This window comes from Pelodiscus sinensis, chromosome 32 (assembly GCF_052426305.1).
Source record: "Pelodiscus sinensis isolate ZL-2025 chromosome 32, ASM5242630v1, whole genome shotgun sequence".
Lineage (NCBI taxonomy): Eukaryota > Metazoa > Chordata > Testudines > Trionychidae > Pelodiscus > Pelodiscus sinensis.
The window spans coordinates 1,521,780-1,544,662 of NC_143083.1; the positions used below are offsets into that span (position 1 = coordinate 1,521,780).

Sequence of the window (22,883 nt, forward strand, 5' to 3'; positions counted from 1 at the left end):
GGTGCTTTATGGTTGCTTCCAACAATCCCGTCGGCCAGTTCTGGCCAATGGAAGCAGCCTGTTTCAAGAACAGGCAGCGCACGATGCACCACTCCCATCTCCCCTCAGGCTCTTATTCACAGGGCACGTGGTCCTGCAGCCTGTGGAGGGGAGAGGGCAGAGCATGGCTCTTTGCTGACCACTTGTTATGAATTTTGATGTAGTTTGCTTCTTTGGTTTGAAAAGGTTGCTGACGCCTTCTCTAAATGCAGAACTCCATCACGTAATTTGTTAGAGAATTTCTAGAAATAAGTTAGTGGCCAACTCTGAACTGAGCTCTTAAGCTCAGCCTTGGATAATTCTATTTGGCCGTTTTCTTTTGTAAGTAATTTTTGGTGACAAGTAAAATGGTTTTATTATTATTTTCACAGCACAAGTAGACAACTTGTTTTTTTGCAGGAGCTTAGATGATAGTGATGGTTTTACAAGGCTACCTTAGCAGTATCTTAAATTTAGTTTCAAGGAACTAAAAAGTAATACGGCCCTAAGAAAATAGTTGTCTTTGCCTTCTGCAGAGGCTGCCAGCCTCTTTTGGAACAGGACACAGCATTGCTTTTATTTTTAAAAAATTGTGGTGTATTTTATCTTCATTCTCTCATTTAAAATTCAATCCTGATTGTGTCCTTCCTACAGGCAATGGAACTTCTAGTAGAAAAGGCTTTAAATAGTGCAACGATTCCTTTAAGTCCTGGAGATGCCATGCGCCGCGTTCTTGAATGTGTAGCTACAGGAACACTCTTGATGGGTCAGTTCTAAACTAATATCTTTCATGTTGCTCCACAGATGGACTGTGTCATCTGTATTGTCATTCTGTGGCACGTTACATTTTTTATGGTTTCCCATGAACAAGTGTGAAAGTATGACTGTTGGAATACACTTTGTCCACTACTGATCCGAGGACTCAGTGGTTCTCGTAGCTTTTCTTTCAGAAAATGGCAGATGTGTTGTGCCTTTTTTATTGGTGGAAGGAATTGATTATTTTTTATTTTGAAGTACTTAAAATAAGGATGTTAAATGGCAGTTACCTAGCTAATCATATAGTCGATGCAGTTTGTGGATAGGACCACTCTGCAGTGGGGGAGTTGGCTTGAACTGAGACTGAGTAATTCTGGGTCCCGGCTCACACTGAGTCCAGCAGCCTCTGTTCGTGGCGGACAGCCATGGCCACCACAAACAGGAGCTGCTTGGCAGCAGCAGTCCATGGCCACAGGGGGGCCAAGCTCCCCAATGGGACCCCTGCGGACAGGGGCTGTTTCGCAGCAGCCTCCCCTACCCCCCGCAGAGACAGTGCTGGGGGGAACCGGTTTTTAAAACAGCTCCCTCCAGCACCGGCTCCTGCTCTCCCCTTTCTTGCTGCCTCTGATAGAAATGTGAAAATCCAAGCATTCTGTGCCAGTCCCTAAGAATCCAGAAAGGAAATTGAATAGCCAGATTTCCTTGTTGAAGTTGAATGAAGTGCAAAAAAAGTAACCAAATTGCATAACTTGTGAAAAGCAGTGTCAGTAATACTGTAACCAACACTACATTAAGAAATTATGTAAATGTGATTTTTATTAAGCATCTTTTTCTAAAATCCCGAACATAGTGTATTTTAGTGTTGTGACTCCTCCTTCCCCTTGCTTTCAGATGGACCTGGGCTACAGGATCCCTGCGAAAAAGATGAAATGGATGCTCTAGAGACTATGACCAGTCAGGAAAGAGAGGATATTACAGCCAGTGCCCAGGTAGATAAGATAGTTATTTCTAATAGCACTGAGAAGGAAACTTCCATAAAAACATTCTGCAAAGTGAGGCATCTGGTATACTTTGGCATTTGAAGTTACTATGTCTTTTCCAGCTACAGAACCCATGGTAAGGGGCAATCTCTGGTTTGCGATTGTATGTGTTTGTGATCCCAAAAGCCATGTTGTTAACTCTGACCATGAAAGCTTCATCTAATTTATACACTTTTTAAAAATAAAGAAATACATCAATATGAAAAATATGTGACATGAAAAAATAAAGTTGCCTTCAAAGAGAGGTAAGTCACTTTCAGTATTACATTTATCCCCAAGTCTCCCTGTCCATTTATTTTTCTATTTTCAAAAAGCTTTTCTCTCCTGAGTAGGTTGGAGGGAGTAGGGCAGAGCTACTCAACTTTGGAAGCGCCAGGGCCACAATGCTACTCTCAGCACATGCCGAGGGCTGCAACTTAAGTGTGCTTGCATATACATTCAAATATGTATGCAAATAGTTTCACACTGATGGGCATGAATACCAAGATTAAGCCTTAAGCCACGGCACCAAACGTGGCCAGTGTGAGCCAGTCGGCACCTCTCAGGCTCTGCCCGCAAGGCTAAGCAGCCAGCACTTCCCACAATCCCCGGCACTCCTGGCACCTCCTCTCCAGGGGTTAGAAATGCCGACACCCCGTACCTGTCTGTTCCAGCTAGCCGGTCTGCTTGCTTACCCTGCTTGCTTGGGAAACACCTCACCGTTGTGAAGCAAGTTCCCAGTGGAGGCCATGTTCAAAGCATCCCACCTGTGAGCTGTGTGTTGAGCCCCACGTAAACCCAAACTGCACTGTGGGCCGCAAACAAACACGTGTTGAGTAGCCCTGGATTAAGGGGTAAATACATAAAGACACGGGCAAACTGCCTGTGTGAAACTAGTGACACAGAATTGTCAAAATAAATGCAATGAAAAAATTATTTTTTGTTCTCTAATCTTGTTAGCTATCTTTGGTGCTTAGTGTAACAGTATCAAATATAAATCCATGTATTCTTAATACTTTTTAAAATGTGCACAACCATATTTCTGTATAACTATTATTAACTTTCTTAATGATTTGCATGGTAATTCTTCTTCACATCAACCAGCAATAAAAGCTGGCAATTTCATCAGATTTTATGTGGAAAGGCAAGCTGTGGGCTGCATTTTCTGTTTTTTGCATCTAAAATCTGTTTCTACTGGCCACATAAAAGTAATGGCATTAATATCAGTCAAAGATTCTTGGGATGTTGGCAGATAATGTAATGCAATTTTAAAATTTAAAAAAATCCTCTTGCAAGCCAGACAGCACATAGTAGAAAAAATTAAAAATACTTTTAGTTTATTAGCTTTTGTCTAATGTCTCCAGTGCAGCAGGCTGAAGTCATATACTTGATTTAGGAATTCACAATGATTCTTTTACTAAACAAAGGAGAGTAGTTTTTAGGTCTTAGTTAGGCTTTGAGAACATCTTTTTAAGATCTAGAAACTATTGTAAAGATTTTCATTGACTTCAGATTTTGGATTAGGACGAACATTTTTAGGCCTGATTATTCAGAGGAATTGATTAGCTCAGCTTCCACTGATTTGAATTGAAGTTATGAACTCTCAGCAGCTTTTCAATAAGGTATTTATATTTTTATATCTGTCCTTGATATTTAGAATGTTTTGTCATCATTAACTTTAAACTCCATCCTGTAGGATGGTGGTTAAAGGCTGCTATACACAGAAGGTACTGTAGGCTATGTAGTACTAGCCATGTCATGCCTACACCTATCTTGTCAATGTTTCTTCTGTCCTTAATGTTTCTTTTCCTTCCTCCTCTAGCATGCTTTAAGGATGCTAGCTTTCAGGCAGATACACAAAGTACTTGGAATGGACCCTTTGCCACCTCCTAAAAATAGACTTAATGTACGCAACAGAAAAAGAAGACGAGACACCAGTGAGCCAGTCGAGGGCAACAGGAAGAAGGACAAAAAGGAGGAATGTGATGCCTAACCACTGTTGTCGCCTTTACTAAGATAAAGTTCATCTGACTTTAATTTTTATATATAAATATGAGTTTCTGTTTAGTCTTCGACATTTGGCAATTTTAATGTTTTTCCCCTTGAAATAACGTGGTGTAGATTTGTTCTAAATTGTGCTTAAATCATTTCAAAAATTTAATCATTCCATAAAAGTAAAGTTGATTATGGCAATAGTCCCTCTTCCTCTATTACATTCCCTTCCCATGCCCTCCCCTGAACTCCAGAAGAAACCCTCCCACAGCAAAATAGGTAGGCTGAGGCAGGCATTTAAAAAAAACTCTGGTATTTCTCTTAAGCTTTAAATATGTCCCATGATATGTAAAGGAAAACACAAACTTATTGGGTTCGCATCTTTACAAACACTTCCTTGTTCATATTACATTCCCAGCATGAAATTGGAGTCATTTTCTAGCTGGATCTGTAGTGTCTGTTTGAAATTGACAAGTTTGAGACTTTGGGAGAAGAAGGATCCTTGCACTTTGTGGGCTTCCCCTTTGGGGCAGTGAAGCGAATGCTGCATTGTAAAGAGTTACATAAGCTACTCGCTCAAAGCCATTTTTGGCAAAGCAGCCAACTTGTCTGTAAATGACAGTGGGCAGTAGAAATGAGAGTGTCCGAAATGTTTAATTCCCTTGGGTTACAATTCTCCATGATACAGAACACAATGTACTTAAAAACACCGCTATAAAACATGCTGTCTAAACCTAAAAAGAGAGAGGGGGTGAAAAACTAGAAGGATTTCTCCTGTTTGATATTGTGGTTTGCAGCTTTGCATAGCTTTTTCTCTTCCAGGAAAGCATTAAATATGTGCCAGTAGAGGTGACACTCTAAACAGTCTGAAGCAGAAGTGCTAAGAACAGGGTCAGATGCTAACTGTTACTTGACAATGTAATCACTAATCACAGATATTCTCTACATACCAATTAGTGCCTTCTAAAGAGAGGTGATCAGGACTGTCATGGGGGAAAAGCTGCTTTAAAAAAAATCTGCACAGTTTGACATTTAGTCTATTTTTAAAGCCAGAAGTTTCTCCTCAGTACCTCTCACAAAATGTCAGGCTTTGATAGCTCTGCTTTCTTGGGCTACCATCCTGTAAAATCTACTGATGCTGAGCAAAGGAAGGGTGTTCTAGCTGCACTAATAGAAATGGGGTGAGGAGGTTGGTCTCAGCACTTGTGCAGTCAGGCAGCTCGTCTGGGAAAGCTGATTGCCAGCATTGGGCAGCCAGTAATTGATTGGATCAACCTGTTTCTATGTGAAGGGTTTCTCAAATTGATTGCCCAATGGGATTTTTTTAAAGAACTTTTATTTTGACAATGTTGTGTTCTAGGGTCACATGACACAGTTCATTTTGTTATTTTATTTTATTTGTGTTTAAAGAATGGCCTGTAGTGTGGCTTTAATATTTGAATGTCTTTGTAGTGCTATCTGGAATAAAAGAAAAATTAAAAATAAAAAAATAAAGGAGTTACGCTTCCATTTTTCTATGTAACGTCTAGTGTTTAACCAGTAAATTCCACTAGCAAAGTGATCACCTAACTTTTCAGAGTTGCACTCCCCTCCCCCTTTGCTCAATCCATCTTCCATGGCTCCTGACTGGAATATTGGTATAAAAGGATTCTGCTTGCTCAGGAAAAGGAAAAAGGAAAAAAAGATTTTACCTTATATACTTACGGTATATACACTTGGATTGAGGTCAAGATAGACATAGGAGATTGACTTGTTCAGAGTCTCTGGGTGTAAAAAATAAGGGTGATGTCATGGTATGGATATACTGCAGACCACCTAACCAGAAAGAAGAGATGGGTGAGATTTTTTGTTTGTTTGTTTGTTTGTTTAGAACAACTAACAAATTCATCCAAGGCACAGGACATGGTGGTGATGGACTTCATAGGACTTCAACTATCGAGACGCCTGTTGGGAGAAAAAAACCACAGCAGGGCACAGATTATCCAAAAAGTTCTTGGAATGTATTGGAGAACTTTTTTTTATTTCAGAAGGTGGAGAAAGCTACTTCTAGATTTAATTTCAACAAATAGGGAGGAACTGGTTGAGAATCCGAAAGAAGGCAAGTTGGGTGAGAGTGATCATGAAATGAAAGTGTTCATGAATCACTAAGGAATGTTAGGCGGGAGAAGAGCAAAATAAAGATAATGGATTTGAAGAAGGCAGACTTTAACAAACTCCGGGAGTTGGTAGGTAAAGTCCCTGTGACGGACCCCCTATGCTTTAAAAAACTGACTTGTGGATACAGATGTGCCTAACTCAAAGATGTTTTGGACAAATTCTCTCATGTAACCTATAGATTTTCCTGTCATAATCTGCTGTATCTATATATCTTATTTTTGTGCATGTATCATTCTTATGTGTAAAGTTACATATATGGAGTATGGAATGCTTTACGATTTTGGAATGCTTTACGATTTTGGAAAACCATCAGGAGTGTTTCCAATGCTGGGACGCTTCCATGTCTGGGGAATCATATGTAAACACCCTCTTTTATCCTTTAAGTCTTAGCAGTAGTTGGTTTTAGGAAGTCAAGTGACTGGCCAGGTAACTTCCCCATGTAAAAGGGTATGCATAAAAATAATGGGAAGGTTAGCAGGGTCTGTGTGTGGCTGGAGTGGCACACCCAAGGGAATGAATCAAAGACCCCAGGAAAAGGGAACGTCCCTCGTTTGAAGGCTTAGCTGGAACAGGAACAGTTTGAGTGAGTTTGTAAGAAGGTTTTAGTGTCAGAATTAGATAAGCGTTTTCTGTTGGTTTACGTTTGTAATTTACTTTGCTCTGCCTGTTCTCACTTATAACCACTTAAATCCTACTGCTTGTACTTAATAAAATTACTTTTATGTACTGTCAAGCCCGGAGTAAATAATTGTTATCTGAGGGAGCAATCAATGTGCACATCCTCCTTTTATTAAAGGGGGCTTACCTAAATAATGCATTTGGGGCTCTGATCCCATTTGGGGAGTAGTATCCTGGGAAGCTGGACCCCAAACTGACTTTTCCTTGGACCTGAAGAGTTTGTGTCTGTATTGCTTCTCGGGGGGCGGGGAGTAATTTCAGCTCTGTACCTTGGCTGGGGGAGATCAGCAGAGCTGGCCCAGCAGGACAGGGTAGCAAGAAGCCCCAGAGAGCAGGAAGGTGAGTGTCAGTGACCTTGTCAGCACTCTGGGAAGCCCCCCCAGGCGTCTTCTGTGTCTATACCCCGTCACAGTCCCACTGGAAGCAAGTCCAAGAGGAAAAACAATTGAAGACTATTGACATTTTTTTCAAATAGACTTTATTAAGAGCACAAGAGCAAACTATTCCTAGAAAAGATAGAAAGTCTGGCAAGAGACCACCCTGGCTTAACCAAGAGATCTTGAATGATCTGAAAATCAAAAAGGAGCTCTAAAGAGAGGAAACAAGGTCACATACAAGGGGTGAATGTGAATACATAACACACTATTAGAAAGGCCCAGGCACGAAACAAGCTCAGTCTAGCTAGACACATAAAGGGCAACAAGAAAATGCTCTACAAATACATTAGAAACGAGGAAGACTCATAGGGCAGACTCACCATCATGGCGCCTCCAGCTGGTTGCTCTGGGAATTAGCTTGTTGACTCGCTGGATGCCTCCCTCAAGCTGGTGTCTCCCCTGCCCTCTCTAGTCCATGCCACGTGTGTCATTTATGGACCTCGGCGTCCTCTTCAGAATACTGCCCTCCAGCAGTGCCCATTCCAGGGTCTGAGCCCCCTTCCAGGAGTGGGTGTTTTTCCTGCTTGCACTCCAGGATCCGATCCTCCCCTCCCCAGGGCACTCTGTTCTCTTCCCAGGGAGCACCCAGTTCCCTTGTACCCACCTTGCCTCAGTGACCCACTGCCAGTCTTCATCTAGCCCCTGCCTCGGGCAAACTGCACCTGGAATGTCCACTCATCACTGGCAAAGGAGTGTGGATCCGCTGCCTTTGCCTAACCTGGCTGCCTCCCCAGCCCTGCTCTACCTCCAGGAAGCCTCCTGCTTCCCTGGCAGTCATACTCTCTACTGCTCTGTCTCCAGAGTAGCAGTCAGTTCTCCCTCTCCCTCCAGGAGTCCTTCTTTACATAGCCCGCGGCTGGGCCCACATTAGCAAGAACTGCCTCCACTGGGACTTCGCGCTCAGCCCTTGCTCAGGGCTGGGGTTTTGCCTTTAAAGGGACAGTGCAGGGCAAACACCCTCTCACAGAGACCAAGAAAAGCTTAGGACTGTAGAGTAGAAAACAGTAACAGAAAATGTGGAAAGTGCAAAGATCCTTAATGACTTCTTTGTTTTGGTTTTCATCAAGAAGGTTGGTGATTGGAAGCCTAACAAAGTGAATGCCAGCACAAATGAGGTAAGCTCAGAAGTTAAAATAGGAAAAGAAAAATTTAAAAATTATTTTGATAAGTTAGATGTCTTCAGGTCACCAGGGCCTCCTGAAATGCATCCTAGAATACTCAAGGAGCTGATTGTGGAGCTGCCTAAGCTATTAGCTATCATCTTTGAAAAGGCATGGAAGATGAAAGAGATTCTAGAAGACTGCAAGGGGAAAATATATTGTCTATTTATACAAAGGAAAATAAGGACAACCCAGGAAACTACAGACCAGTCATCTGTGCTAGGAAAGAGCAAATAATTAAGGAATCCATCTGCAAACATCTGGAAGACAATAAGATAAGTAACAGTCAGCATGGATTTGTCAAGAACAAACCATTCTGATAACTTTGATAGGTTAACAAGCCTTCTGGATAAGGGGGAAGTGGTTGATGCAGTATGCCTAGACTGTAGTAAATAATTGGATACAGTCTTGCATGACCTTATCAAAAAACTAGGTAAATAAACCTAGATGGGGGCTATTATAAGGTGGGTGCATAATTGTTTGGCTAGCCATTCTCAGGAAGTAGTTATCACTGGTTCACAATCATGCTGGAAGGGCATAACAAGTAGGGTTCCGCAGGGATCAGTTTTGGGAATGGATCTGCTCAATATCCAATGATTTAATGCAATGGCATAGAGAATATGCTTATAAAGTTTGTGGACGATACCAATCTGGGAGGCAACTGTCTAAGGAAGGAGTACTGTGGATATGGACCTAGGGGGTTCACAGAGGGCCACAAGGTAAATATGAGTCAACAGTGTGTAACACTTTCAAAAAAAGCAAACATCGTTATGGGCTGCATTAACCGGAGTGTTGTGAGCAAGACACGAGAAGTCATTCTCCTGCTCCACTCTCCACTGATTAGATCTCAACTGGAGTATTGTGTGCCATTTTGGGCACCGCATTTTCAGGAAAGATGTGGACCAATTGGAGAAAGTTCATAGAAGAGCAACAAAAATGATTAAAGGTCTAGAAAACATGACCTATGAGGGAAGATTGAAAGAAATCGATTTGTTTAGTTTGGAAAAAAGAAGACTGAGGCCATGTGTACACCATGAGATGAGGTCAAATCTACTATGGTGGATTTCTGGTCAAAGGTCAAAGGTCCACGTCTCCACTGCGGGGAAGAATTCAAAGTAGTTTGAAGTAACGTGTCCCCATTAGGGCAACTGCCATCAACTTTGAGAGTGATGCACTGTGGGTAGCTATCCTCACAGTTCCAGTGCTGCTTTGCATTCTGGGTTATGCTCCCAGTGTACACTGGGACCAAAACTTTGCAGCAGGTGGTTATGAGTTCATGTCAGCATCCCATAATGCACTCGTCTTCTCCCTCCCCCCTTGATTGAGATCAATGGTTGCCCATGCAGATGCCATATTAGTGCAATCATGGGTCCCGTTTTGCATCATACCATTGTGATATTGATGTCTACCTTGGTGGGCCTAATGGTGCAATATGTTGAGAGCATAAGCACAGCACACCAGGAAGAGTATGAGGTGGAGAAATCTCCAGCTCTAGGTGCCATGGTAACACTGTACAGGCAAGCCCTTGCATTCAGAGAATCATAGAACATTAGAACTGGAAGGGACCTTGAGATTTCATTGAGTCCAATCCCCTGTCCTCAGGGCAGGATCCAGTATCGTCTAGACCAGGGGCGGGGCCACGCACGAGCCGCGCGCCCGGGAGCGGGGCCACGCACGAGCCGCGCGCCTGGGGCAGGGGCCGGCAACGCACCCTGGACCGGCACCGCGCATGGGCCGTGCGCCCGGGGCCGCCCACAAGCCACGCGCCCCAGGCCGGCACCGCACATGTGCCCTGGGCCGGGGCTGGGGTCGCCCACGCGCCCCGGGCCAGCCCTGCACATGTGCCGCGCGCCCAGGGGAGGGGCCGCCCATGCGTCCCGGGCCTGGAGCCGGCACCATGCGTGTGCCGCGCGCCGGGGGCGGGGCCAACCCAGATGTTCCAGCGGGGGCCCAGAAATCCCCCGGCGGGCGCCATGGCGCCCGCGGGCACCGCGTTGGGGACCACGGGTCTAGACTATCCCTGATAGATGTGTATCTAACCTGCTTGTCAGCCGACGGTCAGGGCTCCCTATATCTGTCCCTTAAGACCGGCTGAAGTTCTTTTAAATTGTGCCTGGTTCTGTTACAGCAACTGAAGGAGTCAGGTTAAAACTTAAACAGTTGCAGGTTTATTTGAGGAAGCTTATAAATCATATGGTTGCAATGGCTATTGTTCTATTTCTTAACTGCTAGCAAAATATAGATCTTAAAAATGGTTACAAAGAAGATAAAGATAGAAAAATAGAAATAATGGTACCAGGTAACAGCTTACTCTTTCTATGTGTACACTTAAGACAGAGGACCACATCCAGGTACAATTTTTACCCCCTTCTGTGCCTCTCGACTCCAGCATGTCAGGCCACGGCCGGTCCCTCAATTCCTAGGAAAGACGAAAATACGAGGTGGGCGTCCCCATAGAACCTCGGGAGGTCAAACACCTAACCCGACCAGCAGGTAGAGGGTAGAATGACACTCAAAGTGAGTGTGTGCTGGGCCCATCTTTTATACTCATGGGGTCACGTATTTCTCTTTCTTGTCTGTGATGCCAAATGGGGCTGGTCTGTCTTTTGTGAGACCAGTTCTTACAAGGGAGTTGTGAACTTAATTTACACTTGTAAGAGAGAATTGAGATGATTAAATTGGAAGTACTGGACATTCTTTTCTCAGTGGGGGATTCCTCTCCCAGGGACTGTGTGTGTGTTCGTATCAACATGGCTGCCAGCCGGGCACACTCGCATATCCTGATCTTGCATCAAAGCAGATCAAAGCTTAATGGCTATGCTGATTGCCTTAATCGCTCTCTCTCTCCACATATCTGTTTTTTTCAGCTTCTCAGGATCAGATGAGCCAGCATAGACTATGCTGATTTTACTGCTCTTTCTCTGCCCTGTATACTTCAGAGAGGCAAATAAGATGGATGAGATGGGGGGGGGCTGTCTGGCTACGCTGCTCTTACATGGAAATGGAACAACAGTCAGCATTCAATCCTGTTGACCCATTTGAATGCTGTTGCTGTGAGTCTGTGCAACTGGGGGGACCACATTGTGATGCAGCTATGGGATGGGCAGCAGTGGCTGCAAAACTTCTGAATGCACAAGGCCACTTTCACGGAATTTTTCAAACTGCTTTCCCCCACCATGAAGCGCAGAGTCCCGCTCTGACTGTAGAGACGCACACGGCAATTGAGACCCGCTCTGACTGTAGAGACGCACACGGCAATTGAGACCCGCTCTGACTGTAGAGACGCACACGGCAATTGAGACCCGCTCTGACTGTAGAGACGCACACGGCAATTGAGACCCGCTCTGACTGTAGAGACGCACACGGCAATTGAGACCCGCTCTGACTGTAGAGACGCACACGGCAACTGTCCTATGGAAGCTTGCAATGCCAGAGAGCTACAAGTCAGTTGGGAAGCAGTTTGGAATGTGGAAATCTACAGTGGCTGGTGGTGTAATCCAAGTACCCAACGCAATCAATACCATTCTGCTACAGAGGGTAGTGACTCTAGGAAATGTGGATGCCACAGTGGATGGGGCAATAGATGGAGCACGCGTCCCCATCTTGACCCCTGACCACCTTGCCAAGGAGTGTGTAAACCACAAAGGGTACTTCTCCATGGTGCTGCTGGTGCATTGGTGGATCACCAGGGTTGTTTCACTGACATCAGCATGGGATAGTCAGGAAAGTGTGTGACGTGCACATCTTTAGGAACTCCTGCCTCTTCGGAAAGATTCACAGTGGAACTTTTTTCCTGGACTGGAAAATCAGAATCGGAGAGGTGGAAATGCCAATGATGATCCTTAGCGACCCAGCTTACCCTTGCTCTCATGTTTCATGAAGCTGTACATAGGCAGCTGTACATAGTACAGTAAGGAGCATTTCAACTATAGGCTGAGCAAGTGCAGAATGGTAGTTGAATGTGCTTTGGGGCGTTTAAAGGGAAGATTTAGGAGTTTGCTGACTGTTAGTCCACAGCGAATGCAACATTCCCTTTGTGGTGACAGCCTGTTGTGTGCACCATAATCTTTGCAACAGCAAGGGGGAAAGTTCTCTGTCAGGGTGGAGGGGCTTAGGGAGAGTGCCTACCCAGAGACGTTGTGCAACCAGACACCCGGCGACAAGGAGAACATGGCGCAGTCTTTTGAAAGGGAGTTTTTATGAATGGCCAGTTTTGAGAAACATGCACATTGGTCTCAAAAAGGTTACACCTTCATGCACAGTTTGCTTGTAATCCCACCCCACCCCTGTAGTACAAGCAATAAAGAGACTTTTTCAGAGATCGTGTGTTTTTATTTAGGAAAGACAGTAGGGAAAGAAAAGAAGCTCATGGTGGGAACCCAAAAGGGGGAGAAGCGGGGAGACTCAGGAATGCAAGGACTGTCTTTTGCATCCCAAGGCCCTGGAGATTGACTCTGAGGCTGCCTGCTCCGTGTCCTGGGACTCCTGGGGGTAGAGGCTATGGAACTGGGTGAGGAGGGAAAGTTATTTTGCATGGGGTAGAGGGGATTCGAGGTGGGAGAGGATTCTTCTCTTGGCACCCTGTCAGGGAGCCAATGATTTTTTTCATATTGCCTCGCTTGCAGTTCCCTCCATGCTTTCCTGTCCTGCCTCTCCACCTGCATCTTCTCCAAGACCATCTTCCTCCACTTCGTTTGCTTTCCTTGTCCTTTTTTGCCTGCAGATCTGTGCCACGTGGACAGCTAGTGGAGCCAGGGGAGTGTGCAGGAAGCTGCCTGCTGTTCCCTCTGTAACGAAAAGTTACAACTGCACACATTACAGAAGATAATCCTGGGGCAGACTAACAGAACACAGAAGATACATTGTGTTAAACCTAACACTGTGAAGGTCTCTGTAAAGAGAATGGAGATGTGTTTTGTGCGAGTTTTGTTTTAAAGTGGTCACTGTACAGCAGTAACAGTTCTTGGGGAGCATCTGGACTCAGGGTTTGAAGGAAGGTTAGGCATGGTAAGGGGCCGCCCCAGTGCATGGTCCTTCAGGTGGGAAGGGAAGATGGAGTCTGGTCATGCTGGAAGGGCAGAGTGGCTTCTCGCTCTGTGTCTGACTCTCGTGGCTTCTCAGGGAGTGCTGCTTTCCTATCCTGCGGGAGCCTGCGGTGGGAGAGGGAAAGGGGATGAGATCCGGTCATGCTGGCCGGGCAGCATGCAACTGGGAGGATGGGAGGGAGGGAGGAAGTGAGGGAGTGCCAGAAGCTGAAGACATGCTGGCAGCAGCGAATAGCTTCCCCTTCTCCATCCAGGTTGCCATGCACAATATCAGTCTTCTCTGAATCATACAGAGGGATAGGGAGCTGATTGACTGAATTTGGCCATAAATTGGGCCTTATGCTGCAATGCTTTGTGGTTCAGTGATGCCAGACCACGTCCCGCTAGCTTGGCACGGGAAGGGGTCCTACCGTGGAGGACAGAATAAGGTTGGCCTCCCCAGAAACCTTGTTCAAAGAGTTCCTATGTGAGAGCTTCAAGGAGATGTGCAGGGAAGATTCCCGCACCATCGAAGGAAACAAGCTGTTCCGGGCCTCCCCACGCTGTGTAGGCCCTGAGTACAGCGCACATCACACCCAACTGCCGTAACCTGCTTGTAAGAAAAAAATTGTGAACTCACCAGAAGTGCCCTCTGTGGGATTGGTGCTCAACTGGGAGCTGTCCTGAGAGGAGGGGATAGGCTCCAACATAACAAAAATTTGGCTCTTGCTGCTCTCTGGCTGGCCTTCTGCCATGGTTACCACGCTGTCCTCCATGCTGCTGCCAGGAGTGTCCTTGCCATACTCCACAGTCAGGCTTGGGAAACCGATCAGGTCCCCATCCCCACCCCCAGAATTGCATGCAGCTGAGCGTAGAAAGGGCATGTGTGCAGTGATGCCCTAGACCGTCCATTCGCCTCCTTTGTTTTATGATAGAACTGCCTGAGCTACTTTATTTTAACTCTGCATTTCTGGGCGTCCCTGGCGTATCTTTTCTCCACCATGGCCTTTGCGACTTTCACATAGCTAGCGACATTTCTTTGCTGGTTCAGAGCTCAAAGAGAATGGATTTCTCTCCCCACACCTCAATGAGATCCAAGCTCTCCTGCATACTCCATGCTGGCACTCTTCTGCATCCCTGGGAACTGGAGCTCATGAGACTTGAAGTCATGGCTACCCATGCTGCTCGGCCACACAGGAAATGAAATCAGACTTTCCCAGGGCTTTTCCAGTTCACAGAGAGCAGTTGAGGCAAAAGTTCTGGCCAGAGCAGTCAGAGCAGGGCATGGTGGGATGCTTCCCAGAGGCCAAGAACCTCAACTTTCTCCACGCTGGGTCTATTCTACCGTAAATTTAACCAGCAAGTTTGAGGACTGTTACTTCTCATGAAATAAGGAATACCCAACACTGACTTCAGCAGCCCTTACGGTTGACAAGACAAACCTGGTAGTGTGGACATACTGTTGAGAAAATCAACCTTATACAGCTAAATTCATTGTAAACTTCTAATGTAGACCAGCCTGAGAGGGGACGTAACAGCTCTCAAGTACCTAAAAGAGTGTTACAAGGAAGAGGGAGAAAAATTATCCTCTTTAACATCTGAGGATAGGACAAGAAGCAAGAGGCTCAAATTGCAGCAAGGGAGGTTTAGGTTGGACATTAGGAAAATCTTCCTAATTGTCAGGGTGGTCAAACACTGGAATAAATTGCAAGAGGGGTTGTGAACTCTCCATCACTGAAGATTTTTAAGAGCAGATTAGAAAAACACCTGTCGGGGATGCGCTAGATGGTGCCTGGCACTGCCATGAGTACAGGGAACTGGACTCGTTGATCTCTTGTGGTCCCTTCCAGTTCAGTATTCTATGATTCTGTGGGGTAAGGAGGCCACAGCTGGGTGTGGGCACCACCCAGCTCCACCATGCAGCCCAGACCACAGTGGGAGCTGGCAGCTTTGCCCATGACTGGGTATGGTTCCACTCCTGACCCCAATCTTGACCCTGGGCTAGGAGAGGAGCTGCAGCCAGGCTGTGGTGGGGGCCAACTGCCGGGCATGGAGCCGAGTCTTAAGACGAAGCCAGGCAGGTGGATTGAGTCCCTGGCTAGGGATGGGGTGGAGCTGGGTGCTTGTTCTTCCTGCTTCCTATGAGACTGGCCCTACCGCAGTCCCGCAGAATGTTTGTGTGCCCGATGGTTTGAGGACCTCTCGACTAGCAAGTGATTACAAGTCCGGTAGGTGATTGGATAGATGGTAATTATCCCAAGCTCTCATCACTTCAACTTCACACTCAGATACTCATTAAACCTGGTTTGTACAAACTCCATTAAAAGTTTGGTTTGGGTTTTTAGCATTCAGCATTTTAATCTCAAAAGCAAATTCTTGGATTATGTTTTAACTAACTGGAAAATACTTGATCTGTTCACCATTAAATAGAACCCAGCTGTGCTTCCTGTTAAACGCACATTCAGTTGCTTTTTTCTTTGCACATCTGGGGAAAAGACCTATAATCTCAAATTAGAGTGATTTTTCTCTCCAAGCAAACAGGTCAATTGGAATTCCTACGAACAAAGGTTTTGGTTTATATTAGTCAGTCCTGGGGGACTCTGCAGTTTTACTCTGGCTCCAAATGCAGCAATTGCAGAATTCCCCCAGCACTAGAAATGGATGGATTGACTGCAGCTGATGATGCATTCCTTAGGATGAGCTAAGGTCCTGACCACCAAGAAAACAGTGTGGTGATAATCTTGGGAGGAGTAGAATTATTGCTTTCCATGCCAAGGTGCTACAGAAATGCCATATTCAAGTTGCTGTCTGTATGCAAGGCAGTTCAGGGAACAGTAGCAAACACAGAGGTTCTCCCTGTGCTTAGACCTTCTTTGGTTTGATTTGCATTCTGCTTTTTAGGCAGTTGTGACCTATCAGAGTTATTTTGCTAGCTGATTGGCATATCTTCTAGAAGATTTCCTTTAGTAACCAAGTAGCTCAGTGTTTTGTGTTAATGAGGAAATGAGTTTGCAGATTAGTTCATGTTTATGTGCTGGCTTAAGATGATAAGAGTGTAGGGAGAAGCAAGAGAAGAACTTCAAATTCTAAACACAGAGCATATCAAAGTCCAGAGTTCATCTGCCAATGTGATACAAGATGGTCAGCACGTATGAGACATCTGAGACAGCACTGTGCCAAAAAACTAGAGTACCCTGAGAAACTAAATATATCATTTTAACCTATATTTTAATCAAGGCTTTTTAATTTATGGAGAAAGATTATTGGACTCTTAAAGAGTTTGTGCGCTCTCAAATATGGTGTGGTATTTGTCTGGATGGCCTCACTCACTGGCACTGTTGAAACCCACATTAGGTCACTATTGAGATGTGCATTAAATGAACTTCTGTTCTTCTGCTTCTATGTACAATCTTTAGAGTTGTGCCAAGTAACAGAATATTCAAAAGCAATTAATGTGCAATAATGTGGATTTTGTTTTTAAGTTATTCTTTGCTGCTGTTCTTCCCATAGATGGTGATGACCCTGTGTTCTGAAGATTCTCTCTTGTATCCCCGCCTTGGAAAATGGAAAAAATAAATGTTTAAAGCCCTTCAGCATTTCAAATGAGAATCTTATTCTGATCTGTAAAGGGGTGCTGTACATAACCATTATGTTAACAGCAAACATCCTTTTCTGGGTTAATCTAGTTTGATCTTTTCAAAATTTTTAAGGACAGATACGATCTTTTTGTTCGGGTTGCTAAATAAAAAGCATTGTTTTACTAAAACTGCTGCTTGCCCCAAGTTTGCTGTATTGGTAACAACTAGGCTGTGTCTAGACTAGCCAGCTGTCTACACTGGCCACTTGAATTTCCACAAGAACACTGACTTCCTACTGTCTGAAATCAGTGCTTCTTGCAGAAATACTATGCAGCTCCCGTTCGAGCAAAAGTCCTTTTGTGCAAAAGGGCCAGTGTAGACAGCTCAGATTTGTTTTGTGCAAAAAAGCCCCGATTGCGAAAATGGCGATCAGGGCTTTTTGCGCAAAAGCGCATCTAAATTGGCACGGATGCTTTTCCGCAAAAAGTGCTTTTGTGGAAAAGCGTCCCTGCCAATCTAGACTCTCTTTTCTGCAAATGCTTTTAACGGAAAACTTTTCCATTAAAAGCATTTGCAGAAAATCATGCTCTGGTCCAGAGTTGTGGACCGGAAGGTGTCCCAGACCAAAGGGTCTGAGTGGGGACTCCGCCACAGTTATACTGTCAATGCTTAAGGGCCGTTGTCCATGAAGTACTGCTATTCACTTGAGCGGACAACCTTCACAATAGGTGGGCTGTTCCGGCTGCTGTCTCCTAGAAGCAAATACTTGGAATACCAGTACAGAGCCAATATTTGCAACTTTAAATGCCAAAGTCATACAAGACACAGGAATAGTATGACCAGACTCAGCAAAACCTAAGTTCTCAATAGACACGTCACTTAGACCCCTTTGTATAAAATTTGGGGCAAACATACCGTGGGGTGAGCGGTGCAAAAATGATCTGCATATTCCTATTAAAAATTCAGTAATGTCACTGGCACAGAGCAGAGCTGACACCATGATTTACAATTCATGAAGTACTGCACGTTGTGTTCACAATGCTCGTCACAAGGCTGGAGAGCAGGCAGAGACATGCTTTCTGACAGAGATGGTGGATGTACAGTTTACAGCAGTGGTGGAGCATTGGATGCTCAAGACATTTTATTTACAATTGCCCACATGCAGGGTTGCCAGACTCCTCTGGTTCCCCATCAGTGTAGTTTTTTTTCCTACCGGTATGACTAAAGTGTGATGCACATAAAGCAAGGGCAGGTAAAGTGAGGTGTGTGCTGACTGTACACAGCATTATGAGAGCTGCATGCTCCCTCTGCATCCAGTCAAAGTGCTGCTACAGTTCAATTGACACACCCCGCAAATGCGAGGTATGCAATTGCAGGTATCATGGGAGATTATCTTGGTTACAACCATCTTGTGGCCCATTGCTGCTTACTCACTAGCCTACGCTGTCCATCATCGGTATACAGCCTCTGTTGTGAAATGGTGTGAAATATATTAGGAAGCCCATTGAATGAGGGACAGAGAACACTACATCATGGGATGCTCATCCTGCCCACAGGGGCATTGCAAACCCTTTCCAGAACAGCCAGTGGCAGATGGTCCTGGATTGCACATGGGGATTGGTACCCCGTTCACTTGGGGATGCACTGTGCCCACAAAAGTTTTAATTACAATGGTGGAAGAAAGTGAACTTAGCCTTGTAGCGTAGACATCCACATTTCTATCACTGGCCCTTCTCCCGTGCATTGCAGTGTCCTTCATATAGACATCCACTCCTTGTGGCCTCGTTGAGTCTATAGGGATCTACCTCTAGGCTGTGTCTACATTGGCGTGATCTTGCACCAAAGCGGCCGCTTTTGCGCAACAACTTGCTGCCTGTCTACACTGGCCGTGAGATCTTGCGCAAGAACACTGACGTTCTAATGTGTGAAATCAGTGCCTCTTGCGCAAGAACTCTGATGCTCCCGCTCAGGGATAAGCCCTCTTGCACAACTGTTCTTGAGCAAGAGGCCGGTGTAGAGAGGCAACATGAATTTCTTGTGCAAGAAAGCCTGATGGCTAAAATAGCCATTGGAGCTTTCTTGCGCAAGAGAGCGTCTACACTGGCACAGATGCTCTTGTGCAAAAGCACGTGCCAGTGTAGACCCTCTCTTGTGCAAATACTTTAATGCAAGTATTTGCACAAGATCATGCCAATGTAGATGTAGCCATTGTGTCTGATTAAGTTGCTTATTATCTTTGAACGTGCTAATTCAGAATAAGGCACTCGTATGCTAGAATAAGTGTGACCACATATGGAGTATGTCAGGTAGAGTGTCATGGTCATGAGGGATGGCCAGCAGCCTGGGGACTAAGGGGTTAACTGTACCTAGCTAGGTAGCAGTCAGTCAATAGCAATGCAGATAGGGATTTCAAACTGAGACAAAGGAATTTTGGGGTTTTCTCTCCTTTGTCTCTGAACCAGTTTGCTCTAGATACTGTGGGAGACAGAAGACATGTCTCTCTCCAAGAAAAAGACACTTCACAATGTGTAAGTAGGGTAAAGTTTAGATAAATCAATTAGATTTCATTGTTTTCTGTTGTGGGACTTTGGATCTGATGTCTGTGCTGTTAGAAATGGGTTTTCCTCTCTTTTGTAACTAAGTTTTGGCCATGGGATTCCCCATGAGTATATTAATTGGTGCCTTTTCCCATCTAGTCATTATGCTTGCACCAGGAGGATTGTTTTGATTATAAAAGTTCTTTCTTTTTTATTAACCTGGTGTTGGTTCAGTTCTGTGTCCTGGAAAATCTGTCTGTGGGATCTGCCTGCCTCTGACTAGGGCAGGGGTGGCCAACCTGCGGCTCTTGAGCCACCTGCAGCTCTTTGCTCACAGAAATGTGGCTCTCAGGCTCATTCGGAGCCACATACCCCAGTTCCTGCAGGGAGAAGTGCATGGCTGTGGCAGTGGCAGCTCCGGTGAGACCCAGGCATTGGGTTAGAATGGGAGAGACCTGGGGGTGCCTGACTCTGGGGGTGGGGGAGGGCATTGGGTTAGAGTGGGGGGAGGTGGGCGAGCCTGGTCTGGGGGAGGAGGAGGGTATTGGGTTGGGGGCTGGGGGGTGCCACGCTCTGGGGGAGGGATGTGTGGCTCTTTGCACTACTATCTACAGCTCTTTTGGCTCTTTGGGTATGTCTAGACTACACGGCTCTGTCAACAGAGCCATGTAGATTAGTTTACTAGACATACCCAAATGAAGCAGCGAATTAAATAATCACCGCTTCATTTAAATTAAAATGGCTGCCGCGCTGAGCCGATCAGCTGTTGGCTCAGCGCGCTAGTCTGGACGCTCCGCCGTCGACATCAAAGGCATTTGTCGACCGCCCCGGTAAACCTCATCCCACGAGGCCATGTAGTCTAGACATACCCCCTGTGTCTAACTGGTTGGCCACCCCTGCACTAGGGAATAGTAGCCACAGACTGCAATTCGTATTTTCTCTTTTCTTTTTCAAGCTCTTTGAGGAGAAGACCTTGGGGTGCCCTGGGGTTGGTTTCAAGTGTCCACCCCTGTTTGTGGGTTCAAAAGCACTTGATGGTGGCAGCGGATTTTTATCCCCAAAATCCAGGTTTTTAGGATTTTCTGGAGAGATCAGGTTTGGGGGTACTTTTTGTGGGTCCCCACTTCTGCATTCATCGTGCCAGAGTGGGGAATCAGCCTTGACAGAGAGCGAACCAATTTATGAGATAAATCTCATTTTCAAAAAGGATTTAGTTGCTTAAGAGCCAATGTCTCATTGAAGTCAATAGAAGTCTTTCCATGGGCTGTAATGGGAGATTGGTCGGGTCACAGACTAGGGCTGCATAGTCCCTTCCCTGATACTTCTGTTTGTTGACTCCTTTGGGCCAGAACTGCACAGATAGACTGTCCTGGGCATGTCAACATTTGCAGCTTTCTCCAGTCTGTAAGGCTTGGGGATTTTTTAAAGAATCACTACCACTACACCTGGGGTGTGTCCTGGTATCTACACCTGGGGTGTGTCCTGGTATCTACACCTGGGGTGTGTCCTGGTTCTCCTCTTCATGCCTTTGGTCATCTTTCTCATAATTCCCCTCCCCACACAGATTTTGAAGCAACTATTCACCTAGTGCTGAGGAGATGCTGTGGAAAAGCTAGTGGCTAAGCTGCTGGACAGGAGTTCCTTGCCCAACTCTTCTACTGACTTTTTGAGCAGTATTGGGTAAGTTTCTTAGTCTTTCTCTGCCTCAGTTTCCCAGCTGTAAAAGAAGGATAAAAGCTCTGCCTTTCTCTCCCAATTTTTGGCTACTTAAATCAAGGACAGTCTCTTGCTGTTTTAATGCAATGCCTAGTGCAGTGAAGCTTTCAGCTCAGTTGCATCTTTTTGGTGCTATTGCAACCATGTAGTAACATCATCAACAGTCCACTGCAAAAGCGGCGAGGAGTCCTGTGGCACCTTAGAGACTAACTGAAGTGTAGGAGCATGAGCTTTCGTGGGCAAAGACCCACTTCATCAGAGGCATGCATCCGACACTTCAGTTAGTCTAGAAGGTGCCACAGGACTCCTCGCCACTTTTGCAGATTCAGACTAACACGGCTACCCCTCTGATACTGGAGTCCAGTGCAATGAGTCAGTTTGTGATTCATGGTGGGACTCTGAAGAGACATGGTGGAGTCTAAACTCTAATGAAGGTTGGTTTAGATTTGTGTGCAGTGTCCTATTTACTGTTGAAACAAAAAACAGGGCAATGTAGCACTTTAAAGACTAACAAGATGGTTTATTAGATGATGAGCTTTCGTGGGCCAGACCCACTTCCTCAGATCAAATAGTGGAAGAAAATTTTGTTTCAGCTACACCAGACTAACGCGGCTACATTTCTATAACTATTTACTGTTGTGCTTTGCTGAGAGCTAGGAACCTGCTTCCTTGCCCCTTTCATTCACTGCCACTTTCTTGCAATGAAAAGGCTGCAAAAACCCTTCCCAACTTTCTAACCCAATGGTAGCATGAATGCTGCACGTCGGACCAAATCCAAGTGCCTCTTCATGCTGAATTTGGTTTGTAAATCCTTGTAAAATCCATTCCAGTCATTTCCCCAGTGACATGTCGTAAGCCAGAGTGGAGAATATTCAGCAGATGCATTTAGTGCAGCAGGTTGCTTGTTATCACACAGGGTGCTGCAAGCAGCAGGGGCTAGCTGCTCAGCTGGGGTGGATTGGTATTGCTCTGTTCCACTGACATCAGTGGATCTATGGCAGGACACAGGGTATTGTAACAGGAGTATCTTCACTTCAGGGATAATAGAAGAGGGAAGGTATTTAGGGATCCTGACCCAAAGGGGGTGCAAGCTGTGACGGCATATGGCTAATGCATTACACTTCTACAGCTCTCGTCATGTAAGGCTCTGTCTGTGCTGTGCAGTCATTAGTTGTGCCTCATGCTGTGCCTAGGAGGTAGGTCGGTATTCTTTCCCTTCACAGATGTTGAGGCACAAAAATGGAAGTGGTCACCGGGGATTGGGCTAGGGCATAGGCGTGCGCATGGGGTGAGCCCAGGCACACCCTAATGTCTCCGGCCAGCTAGCGGCTGCTGGAGGAGGAGAGGGATTTGTGACGAGGCGCCGCAGCCCCTCACTTTAAATTCCCCACAGCCATCACCAGGGCACTGTGGAGCAGAGAGGGAGCATGCATGGCGTGCTCAAACGCCGCGCAAGAGGTAAGATGCCCGGGCGTGGCATGACGTCACGGCCTGGGACTTTCAAACCGTGTGGCCCAGCTCCAGAAGCAGCTGGGGCAGAGGCCCGAAAACACCAGCTGGCCTGAGCCATTTTTGCACCCCAGACCCGGCAGCACCGCCCTTTGTGTACCCAGGGGCACCCCCCCCAGCCTGGCAGCACCGCCCTGCGCCCGGGGGACGCCCCTGCCCAGCCTGGCAGCACCGCGCGGCCCCAGTGAGGCTCCCCGGAGGCACCCTGCCCGGCCCAGCAGCACCACGCGGCACCTTGGAGGCGCCCAGACTAGGGCCTGGCCAGCCTGTAGCTTGGGCCAGCTCAGACTCCAGCCCCAGGA

The 22,883-nt window shown here is 45.9% G+C and overlaps 1 protein-coding gene across 17 annotated transcripts in view; it reads left to right on the forward strand.

The window, feature by feature from the left end:
* The window catches only part of ZFR2 (zinc finger RNA binding protein 2), a 119,852-nt gene extending 113,133 nt beyond the window's left edge, over positions 1–6,719 (forward strand). For 9 of the 17 annotated variants that reach the window (XM_075903327.2, XM_075903332.2, XM_075903333.2 and 6 more), the window contains 3 exons: positions 673–784; positions 1,666–1,763; positions 3,616–6,719. In XM_075903327.2, coding sequence (XP_075759442.2) covers positions 673–784; positions 1,666–1,763; positions 3,616–3,786 — 381 coding nt within the window. In that variant the 3' untranslated portion in view covers positions 3,787–6,719. Of the gene's footprint in view, positions 1–672; positions 785–1,665 lie in introns of all 17 variants that reach the window. The other 8 variants (XM_075903325.2, XR_012896744.2, XR_012896743.2 and 5 more) reach the window with 8 other exon arrangements.
* The last annotated feature ends 16,164 nt before the right edge of the window (positions 6,720–22,883 follow it).